The sequence below is a fragment of the Oryctolagus cuniculus genome, chromosome 5 (assembly GCF_051225735.1).
Source record: "Oryctolagus cuniculus isolate XC-2025 breed Fujian yellow rabbit chromosome 5, ASM5122573v1, whole genome shotgun sequence".
NCBI lineage: Eukaryota > Metazoa > Chordata > Mammalia > Lagomorpha > Leporidae > Oryctolagus > Oryctolagus cuniculus.
Window position 1 is genome coordinate 141338355 of NC_142871.1, and position 11579 is coordinate 141349933.

At 38.1% G+C, this 11579-nt stretch overlaps 1 protein-coding gene across 1 annotated transcript; it reads left to right on the top strand.

Annotated features, from left to right (window-relative positions):
• Positions 1–11: 11 nt before the first annotated feature.
• Positions 12–953, top strand: LOC100338322 (olfactory receptor 2B6-like). Its single transcript, XM_002714363.2, has one exon. It carries the CDS (start codon positions 12–14, stop codon positions 951–953), a length of 942 nt encoding a protein of 313 aa, XP_002714409.2.
• The last annotated feature ends 10626 nt before the right edge of the window (positions 954–11579 follow it).

Below are 11579 nucleotides of genomic sequence, written 5' to 3' on the forward strand. Positions count from 1 at the left end.
GATTGAGGATAATGGCGCCAATTAATGAAAGCCACCCTGAAGAGTTCATTCTTCTTGGCTTTGCTGACCGACCTTGGATGGAGCTGTCTCTTTTCATTGTTCTTCTCATAATGTACCCCATGGCCTTGGTTGGAAACATCACCATCATTCTTGTGTACAAGTTAGACCCCTGTCTTCACAGTCCCATGTATTTCTTCCTCACCAACCTCTCCTTTTTGGACATATGTTACACCACCAGCATTGTCCCTCAGATGCTCTTTAACTTGGGAAGCTCTAAGAAGACCATCAGCTACATGGGATGTGCACTTCAGCTTTATTTCTTCCACATAATGGGGGGCACAGAATGTCTGCTCTTAGCACTTATGTCCTTTGATCGTTATGTGGCCATTGGCAAACCTCTGCACTACACCCTCATCATGAATCAGCGCACATGCATCCTGTTGGTATCTACTGTGTGGCTCAGTGGAATTACCTATGCTGTCTCAGAAGCCACCGTTACACTACAGTTGCCTCTCTGTGGTCTCAATAAACTGGATCATTTGGTGTGTGAGATTCCAGTTCTGATAAAGACAGCCTGTGGTGAAAAAGAAGCCAATGAGTTCACACTCTCTGTGGTGTGCATTTTCATGTTAGCTGTTCCTCTATGCTTAATTCTTGCTTCCTATGCTAGTATTGGACATGCTGTATATAAGATTAAAACTTCTGAGGGAAGAAAAAAGGCCTTTGGGACATGTTCCTCTCATCTCATTATAGCTTTCTTATTTTATGGTCCAGCCATTAGCATGTACCTTCAGCCCCCCTCCACCATCTCAAGGGACCAGCCCAAGTTCATGGCTCTCTTCTATGGAGTTGTGACTCCCACATTCAACCCCTTCATATATACCCTTAGAAATAAGGATGTAAAGGGAGCATTGGGAAATGTGGTGAGGAACATTTTCAGTTCCAAGAGTTAGTAGATATCAAGTAAAATTATATATAACAACTAGAGTGGGTTTACATGGGTTTTTTTCTCATAATTAACTCTTGTCTCATAATCAAATCTCATGGCACATGCTCTTGAAAATATACCACACTTCTTGTATTGTTTATAATATTGTTTGATAAGGATTATACTCAAATAATATTCACCAGTGTAAGCACTGTGTTTTTGAAAATACATTTACATAATTTTATTCTGATTGGTACATAGCAAAATAATACTTAAAGCAGTAAAACATATTAATAATATAAATTGACTACTTTAAGCTAATCATAAAAATGGCATGATATCAATTCAACAACGGACTTTCTGTCATGTTGTCTGAGAAACGTTTCATCATTCTCTGTGACTTTTCCCAAGTCTACATGGGCAGCCTGACTACATAGAATATTCAGTGTGAAGCAGTCTATGTGTTAGAAGAAATAAGAATCTCATAGGCTTATCTACCTGTATTTATGCAGATGCTCTTGCTTCTTAAAATACCATTGTAGATATGGGTGTTTGTCATCCCACATCAGGATGCCTGACTACAATACTCAGCTCTGCTTTCAATGCTAGCTTCTTATTCAACACCTGAGAGACAGCAGGTGATGGCTCGAGTACTGACACCCACGTGAGACACCCAAAATTAGTTCTAGTCTCCTGATTTGGCCCGATCTAGTTCCGGTTCCAGCATTTGAAGGGTGAACCAGCAGATGGAAGATCTCTCCTTGTCTATTTCTGTCTTTTAAATAAGTGTATAAAATTATTTTAAAAAATCATTGTAATTTTTATTTAAATAAGTATAGGATGATTTTTGTATTTTAAAGAATTTATCACCAAATATTGAAATGAGAAGAATAATGAAGAAATAAGACAGATAAGTTTCTTAGCTTTCATTTTAAATGCTGTCAATTTAATTCTTCTGAGTTAGTGAAAGAACAGGAAAATAATTTAATAAGGAACCACAACCTAGAGACAATTTTATGCCTAAACAGGAACATCCAGGAATGCCTTTTGTAACTGTGCAAGAAATGATATGAGAAAGAAATAATTTTTACTTTTGGAATAAAAAGGAATTTGATTATATCAACAAACTATGGAAAAAAGTGTCAGTGTAAGGAATAGTGAGAGCTGTGATATAGGATTTTACAGAGGGAAAAATCCACGTTCCCCTCTGATTTTGAGTCTGACTGGGAGGGATGACAGGGGGTTGGGCACCCATGTAGGACTGTGAGGTTGCCCCCATCCTCCCAACCTTTCACAGGTTCCAGGGCTCAAACTGCCATGGTTGAGCACCCACAGGCAGCTGACTCTGGGAAAGTCTCTGCTCTCTCCATGGACTGGACAGGCTAACAGGGCAGAGTGGATCCTCTACACCCTGTGCCTATGGGATCCTTGCACCTTGTGACTGTGAGAAATTTATGAATGCACAATAGGAAGCAGGGTGTAGCTGTGACTCTGGGAAATCACTGTGTCTGGAATCAGAGGCTCAGAGATCCCGGATTGCCTGGGATGGGTTGCTGCTGAGAGATCTGTGCTCACACTGAGGACTGCACAGATCCTTTGTGGCAGTGCAGGTGAGTGTTGCACCCACTGTGGGATAATCTCTGGGCACTGATCATCTTGGAATTGAGGAGATGAGGGTGTGAATACAACAGCAGCGATGATCATACTCTCTCCACTGCTGACAATAGAGATCTATACCCAACTTGAGTATCACTCTTGATACTCATCCACCCTGGAGCACTGACCAGAGCTCCCTGGCTGCAGCCAGAACACACTTCTGGGTATTCACTGAAAGAGCAGATACTCTGCCAAACTACAGAGGCATAGTTCAAAGAAAAATCTATCAGAGGAGAAAACCAACAAATACTTCCCTAAATGTCTAAAAATTGCAGAAATTCAAAAAACAAGAATAAGGAAGACAATATGACTCTCACAAAGGAAAACAATAACACTTCAATATTAGAATGTGAAGACAAAGAGGTTGATGAAATATCTAAAAAGGAATTCAAAAGAATGATTATAGGGTTACTCAGAAGCAATGAGAAGCAAATTCATGAGTTACAAAAATTTCTAAGTGACATGGAGGATAAATTTTCCAATGACATTAGATTTAAACAAAGAAATCAATATGGAATATTAGAAATGAATAATATGTCATATAAATAAGTCAAATATTTCAGATAATATGTCAAATAAAAAATATAGTGGGTAACCTTAACAAAGACTTGGTAAGGCAGAAGAATGAATATCCGAGCTAGAAGACAAATCTTCAGAAATGTCTCAGTCAAACCAAAAAAAAAAAAAAAAAAGAAATTAGAAACATTGAAAACAATGTTCAAGATTTATGGGATATTATCACACTACCCAACATATGGGTCTTAGGAGTTCCTGAAGCTGTGGAAATAGAATAAATTAGAAGGCCTATTCAGTGAAATAATTACAGAAAGTTTCTGTAATTTGGAGAATGAGAGGGAAGTACATGAAAGAAAGTACAGAAGGCACATAGAATTCCTAGCTAAATATTCCAAATAATGAATTTTTAAATATTTTCCAGAGACAAATGGTAAAAGTTGTATATGTAATGGGAGTATATAGTAATGTTCCCCTAACCAAGTAGATATCATAATTGAAGATATATGTATGCATATATATGAAGACTCACAAATGATGAAAAGCTGTAATAGTGTATAATACTCATTTTAGTTTCAATCTTACTTAATCTTTCAACAAACCTTCAAGGTGCATATTATCTACATTTGATAGGTAAGATTAAACTGTCTCATTTATTTCTGAGCCTGCCTTCTTTATGTGAAATTGGAATTTCAGTCTTTGTGTTATCAAAAATCCAAGCATTCACCTTATAGCAAGATATCTGTGAAGAGGATAGAAATGCAAGACTATACATTCAAGCGATGAATAATGTGATAAATTTACATGAGGCAGTATGTAAAACTGAAAGCCAGATATATCTTGAACCAACAACTTAGAACCAAATGTGATGTTAAAGAATGTGTATCTCTGTAAGTGATAAGGTCTGGTAGGGTTTTAAATTCTAAAATTATGTAAGATCTTTAAGACTAAATTTCACCAATTAAAATAATGTTTGGAGTAGGAAAACTATAGAAATTGATACATTAAGCATATTGCAACTATTCATAAAATATAAACAGGTATTTAAGTAAGATAAGAGTTCACAATTGATCATAATGAAAGGACTAAGAGTCAAAGGGAGCACATAAACAAGTCTAGTACCTGCTAACACTAACCGATAGAATAAATAAAGGGGAGAGTGATCCAACATGGGAAGTGAGACACTCAGCAGACTCATAGAATGGCAGATGTCCTAAACAGCAGTCTGGCCTCAGAATCAGCCCTAAAGGCATTCGTATCTGGCTGAAAAGCCCATGAGAGTATTTCAGGCATGGAAAGCCAAGACACTCTGGCAAAAGATCTCTGTGAGTGAGATCCCAGTGGAAAGAACAGGTCTTTTTTTTTATTTATTTATTTATTTTTTTGATAGGCAGAGTGGACAGTGAGAGAGAGAGACAGAGAGAGAAAGGTCTTCCTTTGCCGTTGGTTCACCCTCCAATGGCCGCCGCTGCAGCCGGCGCACCGCGCTGATCCGATGGCAGGAGCCAGGATCCAGGTGCTTTTCCTGGTCTCCCATGGGGTGCAGGGCCCAAGCACCTGGGCCATCCTCCACTGCACTCCCTGGCCATAGCAGAGAGCTGGCCTGGAAGAGGGGCAATCGGGACAGAATCCGGCGCCCCGACCGGGACTAGAACCCGGTGTGCCGGCACCGCAAGGCGGAGGATTAGCCTATTGAGCCATGGCGCCGGCTGAAAGAACAGGTCTTCAAAGAAGGAGGTACCTTTCTCTGAAGGGAGGAGAGAACCTCCACTTTGACTATGACCTTGTCTAAACAAGATAAGAATCGGAGAACTCAGAGGGCTTCCATAGCCTTGGAAACTCATGACTGGAGCATAGGGAGACTACTGATGCCATAGACAGGAGTGTCAATTGGTAAAGTCAACAACAGGAGTCACTGTGCACTTACTCCTCATGTAGGATCTCTGTCCTTAATGTGCTGTGTATTGAGATTTAATGCTATAACGAGTACTCAAACAATATATTTCACTTTGTGTTTATATGGGGGTGCAAACTGTTGAAATCTTTACTTAATGTATACTAAACTGATCCTCTGTAAAAAAAAAGAAATTATCAACTCCCAACTTGACTCTCACTGGGATTAAACATGACAATAGGTCTGATCTGATTTCATCATCATTTAAAAAAAAATCATCTATTATTTTTCACTTTATGTTTCTGTGTGGGAGCAAACTGTTGAAATCCTTACTTAATGTATACTAAGCTGATCTTCTGTATATTAAGATAATCGAAAATGAATCTTGATGTGAATGGAAAGGGAGAGGGAGTGGGAAAGGGGAGGGTAGTGGGTGGGAGGGACAGTATGTGGGGGAAGCCATTGTAATCCATAAATCGTACTTTGGAAATTTATATTCATTAAATAAAAGTTAAAAAAAAAGAATGTCAAAAATGGAAAAGATAGAAAATGTGTGAGAGTTTGATATAAGAGACTGACTTAATTGATTTTATTAAATGTAGACCCTCTGGGACAGAGATGAGCCACTGACAATGGCGACATTCAAGCCTACAAGACTGAATAGGAGGTAGAATTTTTGTGAAGAAGTTTAATAGGAGGAAAAGCAATTTTTAGAACAGAAGTTAGGAGGACTATAGAAAATATGAAGCAAAATTCCAAGAAAGATGGTTGGTGTTGTGAAGCAGCAGATAAACCCATTGCCTGTGACACTAGCATCCCCCAGGTGCCAATTCCCATCCTGGTTGCTCTGCTTCCCATTGTGGTTCCCTGATAATGTGCCTTGGAACGCAGTAGAAGATGGCCCAATTACTTAGACTCTTGCCACCCACTTGGGAGATCCAGATGGAGTTCCATCTGCTGGCTTTTGCCTCTCCCTGTCCTTGTTGTTGTAGCCGTTTGGAGAGTGAACCAGTAGATGGAAGATATCCTCCTCCCTCCCTTTTCCCATCCCCTCTAGATTTGCCTTTCAAACAAATAAACATTAAAAAAGAGTTCAAGGAAAATGTACTAATTGTATCCATAAAGGAAAAGACTTTGATTTAATATATTTTAGGATGACGGTTTTGTGCATACAACACTTTTATTTTAGCAAGACTTAACTCTGGGAAATGAAAAGTTACACAGCAGTACTTTCTGTACACACTTAGAAGCTTAAGAGTTTGTAATTCTCTTTCCTCAGAATTCATCAGTGACTTCATAGTACTTATGAGGAACACCTATAATTTTCAGATTTTAAGATCTTTACATATATTCATATTTATGTAAATATGTTGTAAATAGAGGAGACAGGACTATAGTTAGGAAAACAGATGGTAGAGCTCCCGTGTGTGGGCTGGTTCTCTGAAAAATTGCTGGGCACGCTTCTCAGAAACTAGACAGATGATAGCAAGGGTGCAAGCTGGCAAACTGCAAAATGCCACTAGCTGCAGAAGGTACCTGGCTCAATGCCAGGGACCCCTCTGTGGGAAAAGCAAGTTGCCTAGCAACAGCTAACTAGTCTGATAATTGGCGGTTATCTTACTGTCAAGATTGACATCTTGGGGGCCAACACTGGTGCTGTAGGTTAATCCTGTGCCTGCGGTGCCAGTATCCCATATGGGCTCCAGCTGGAGTCCCGGCTGCTCTACTTCCAATCCAGCTCTCTGCTGTGGCCTGGGAAAGCAGTAGAAGATGGCCCATGTCCTTGGGCCCCTGAACCTGCATGGGAGACACAGAGGAAGTTCCTGGCTCCTGGCTTTGGATCGGCACAGCTCCAGCTGTTGGGGCCATTCGGGGAGTGAACCAACGGACAGAGACCTTTCTCTCTGTCTCTCCCTCTCACTTTCTGTGACTTTACCTCTCAAATAAATTAATAAAAATCTTTAAAAAAATGAAAAAAGGACTGACATCTTAGTCAGCCAATAGAAAGAAGATCTCATTTACTGGGATAGAATTATGCCCCAAAGCAAGCCAGATGGTTTTGTACCCTAGGAGCCCCTTCTGTGCCTTTTCCTTACCAATAAACCCACTTATGCTCCAGTGCTTCTGATCCACGTGCAACAGTCTTCCTAGACACGGGACAAGAACCCGACTGGGTACTGACACCGGAATTCCTGTGCCATTTCCTGTGTGATGATTGTGAGCAGAAGTGAAGGGCTAAATGTGCAGTAGGGAAGACTGAAGTGCTTGGAATAAAAACTGCTATAACATTTTTTTCCGAAATTTCTTCTCTTGCTATTACCCCATATCCCCCCATGAAGCAACTACTGCACCTTGGGAATCTTGCTTTTTCTACTGTGGGGAAAGCACCATCTCAGATTGCAAGTTCTTAACTACAGCAAATCCTTGAGTTGTCTCTGTTTAGATTCTATAGAAAGCATTCTGAAAGAGATAATACCAACTAATTAATGAATCTGATGGTAACAAGTGACTTATAGGTAAAAGAGCACATCTGATAGGTCACATTAATGAGGCTATTACTAAATAATTTTTATAGCTCCTATGTGTACTTAAATACCTCTGTTACTACATATTGGCATGTGCTGTTATTAATAAATTAGTAAATTAGTGCGGCTAATTACAAGTAACACATTCCATCTGTACAAGTGCAATTCTTAGTATAAATATTATGTAAGTACAATATTATCATAAGGTTTATATTTTTAAACTAACTGACAGAGATTTAGGTAATTTCCTTTTTGATTTGTGAGAAATTTTTAAGTAAATGATAGTATATAAAGTTCTTTCGCAAACATCTCACTTAAAACAAAGATTTAATGGATGTCAGAGAAAAGTTCCTCAAAAAAATATCTGTGAAAAATGTTGACATACGATCTATTGTCTAAGAAGCTGTCTTGAACATATTAGGTATGGCTATGAATTTACTATGAATTTAACATGCTTCTGCTAAATAATTAATTGTTATTAATTAAATATCTGGTGAAATTATTTGAAAATGAGCATATTAATGATGCTTTTTAGCAAATAATTTGCTCAAATATATATTTCAATCCAATGAGTTAGCCTAAATGAGTTATCATTATTACACACAAAACTTCTTGTGATTTTATTTTTCAATTATGCTAATCCACAATGTACATATTGATATAAATGATTTAGACTTTTATACCATCCCTTAGGGTCTCCATAAACTGTGAATATTAATTTTGAAGTACTAACACTGCTTTTCCATAGTCCTTCTGGCTATCATATTACGTGAACTGCTTGAATTATCAAATTATACCTTACTATGACTAACCTGAAAATTAGAATAGAAAATTCATCTTCTAATACTATAATGGAATCATGAATAAAATCAAGTTTAGATCATTGGACAAGTAGATATAAGTAAGCACAGAGATATACTAGACCAAATGAGGAAACTGAAATATCCAGTGATCCCAGTACATCTCTCCATCATCCCCAACGTTTTCATTCACTTAAGCCAAATACATGGTTACTTTCCCTGCTTCAATGATTATTCATTTATTTTTTTAAGATTTATTTATTTATTTGAAAGTGTTACATAGAGAGAAAAGGAGAGGCAGCTAGAGAAAAAAAAAAGAGACAGAGAGAGAGAGAGAAAGAGAGAGAGAGGTACTCCATCTGCTGGTTTATTCCCCAATTGGCTGCAACAGTCAGAGTTGCATCAATCCAAAGCCAGGAGCCAGGAGCTTCTTTCGGGTCTCCCACATGCGTGCAGTGGCCCAAGGATGTGGGTCACCTTCTACTACTTTCCTATGCCACAGAAGAGAGCTGGATCAGAAGTGGAGCAGCTTGGTCTCGAACCGTTGCCCATATGGAATGCTGGCGCTTCAGGCCAGGGCATTAACCTGTTGCGCCACAGTGCTGGCCCCATTCCCATGCTTTTCTTTAATGTCTTTCCTTTTTGTTCTGATATTCAATCCAGAATACTATGTATCTTTCAGTCCCCTCCATCTGTATTTCCTTGTTATTCACGACCATGACACTTTTGAGGGAATACTGGTCAGGTAATTAGCAGAATGCACCTTGGTTATGATTTGTTTTATGTATTCTCATTATTAACTTCAAAATTTAGGTTTTTTAGAGGTTTTTGGAGGCAAAGTTCTCTTATCTGATCATAGGAGGGAAGACACGATCTCTGCATAGCATTACTGATGGTGCTGATTTTAATCACTTGTTGAAGACAGTGTATGTACTTCATAAAGCTTAAACTTTCAAGCTTATCTTTCCATACTCTATTCTTTAAAATACATCCACTAGGTCTAGCCTATACTTAAGAAACGACAGTAGATAATTATCTTCCATCTTGTTCAGGGGGTATTAGTACAGCCACAGTGAAGAATACTTTCTCCTCCTCTATATCTTTATTTTTAATCATTTATTTATATCAGTGTATTGATTATTTATTTTGTGCATTGGCTTATACTCCAATGCTATTGTATTTATCTTGCTGCTCAAATTTTTCCAACTTGCTATTTTCCAGCTGGCTTGGTTATTGTATTCCTTGCACATGTCTACATTTTTTCTGTAATCCATTTGGTTTAGGAAATCTAAATTTCTGGTACTACTGCTCCTATTCTAGGATTATCTGGTATATTCTTTTATCATACTAAAAATCATATATTCTTCCAAATATCCTTTCATTGAAGAATAATATTACACACTAAAAGGTAAATACTACATATGAACATATGAATATTGCTGCTGGGGTACCATTGCTTCTGGGTCTTTCAGTAGAATTAAGTAAATAAAACATATATACAGACATACACACAGATAACATATACACATATATCTAAGTGTTTATGTAACTGTCCATCTCTGTGTACATGTATATGTATGTTTGTTCTCATGTATGTGTAAACTATCTTATCTAACACAACACAATAACACATGGTTCATTCTAGTCTTTCTCTTGCTTGTCTGTAATTTCCATTACCAACAGTGAGAAATGTTAGATCTCATGATCCAACATCTTTTAACACTTTTGTCCAACACTAGGGAACATGTAGATCTATGCCGCAAATCATTATACCCCCATGAGAAACAAAACGTTAACGCAGAATTATTTTTATCTTTAGCCTCCAATGAAATATACTTTTCTAAAGTTATTTAGGACAGCATTTTTCTAAAGATTTATTATTTATTTATTTATTTGAAAGTCAGAGTTACACAGAGATAACGAGAGGCAAAGAGAGAGAGAGAGAGATCTTCCATCCGTTGGTTCACTCACCAATTGACCACAATGGCTGGAGCTGATCCAAAGCCAGGAGCCAGGAACTTCTTCTGGGTCTCCAACGTGGTACAGGGGCCCAAGGACATGAACCATCTTCTACTGCTTTCTCAGGACATAGCAGAGAGCTGGATCAGAAGTGGAGCCGCTAGGACTTGAACCGGTAACCATATGGGATGCAGGCACTGCAGGCAGTGACTTTACTGGCTACGCCACAGTGCCAGCCCCTAGGATAGCATTTTTTTTTACTCCACTCTTTTCAATGTAGTTATGCTGTATAATTAATATATTCATAGATTCATTTTTCAGAGTCTGCGTTCCACCCTAGGATCTTTAGTATATTCATTGATGTTTTTCTTTGCTTATTTGCATACATTAATTTTTTATTGTTATGGGCATTTTTTTGTGTTGATAAAATGCAAAGTCATGCAGCATGGGTATAGTAGGTATAGAATAATTCTATCATCCCAAAAGTTCTTCTGTGTGTATTCTTCGTCATCAACCAACCTCCTTTCCACCAACCCCTCACAACCAGATTCTTTTCCATTTGTATAGTTTTGTTTCTCCAGTAATATTAAGAATGGATGCATACAAAAGTCATTCTTTAGATGACTATTCACATTTTCTAGGAAGTTCATTTGAGAAACACCCATATTGTCAGAGATAGAAGGAGGCCATTTTTCCCATTAAAATAAAATATTCCATTGTGTGGGTATACCCCCAGCTTATCTTTCTCCTGTTGAAGGACATAGGTTGCTTACAATTAAGTATTTATCCATAGCCTACTACAAAATATCACACAGATATGCAGTGAACATAAATTTTGAATTCATTGTCACAGTAAGTCTATACTAAACTTTTTTTAACTTTTATTTTATGAATATAAATTTCCAAAGTACAGAATATGGATTACAATGGCTTCCCCCAGTAACGTCCCTCCAACCAGCAACCCTCCCCTTTCCCACTCCCTCTTCCCTTCCATTCACACCAAGATTCATTTTCGATTCTCTTAATATACAGAAGATCAGTTTAGCATACATTAAGTAAAGATTTCAACAGTTTGCTCCCACGCAGAAACATAAAGTGAAAAATACTGTTTGAGTACTAGTTATAGCATTAAATCTCAATGTACAGCACACTAAGGACAAAGATCTTACATGAGGAGTAAGTGCACAGTGACTCCTGTTGTTGACTTAACAAATTGACACTCTTATTTATGGCATCAGTAATCACCCTAGGCTCTTGTCATGAGTTGCCAAGGCTATGGAAGCCCCCTGAGTTCACTGACTCTG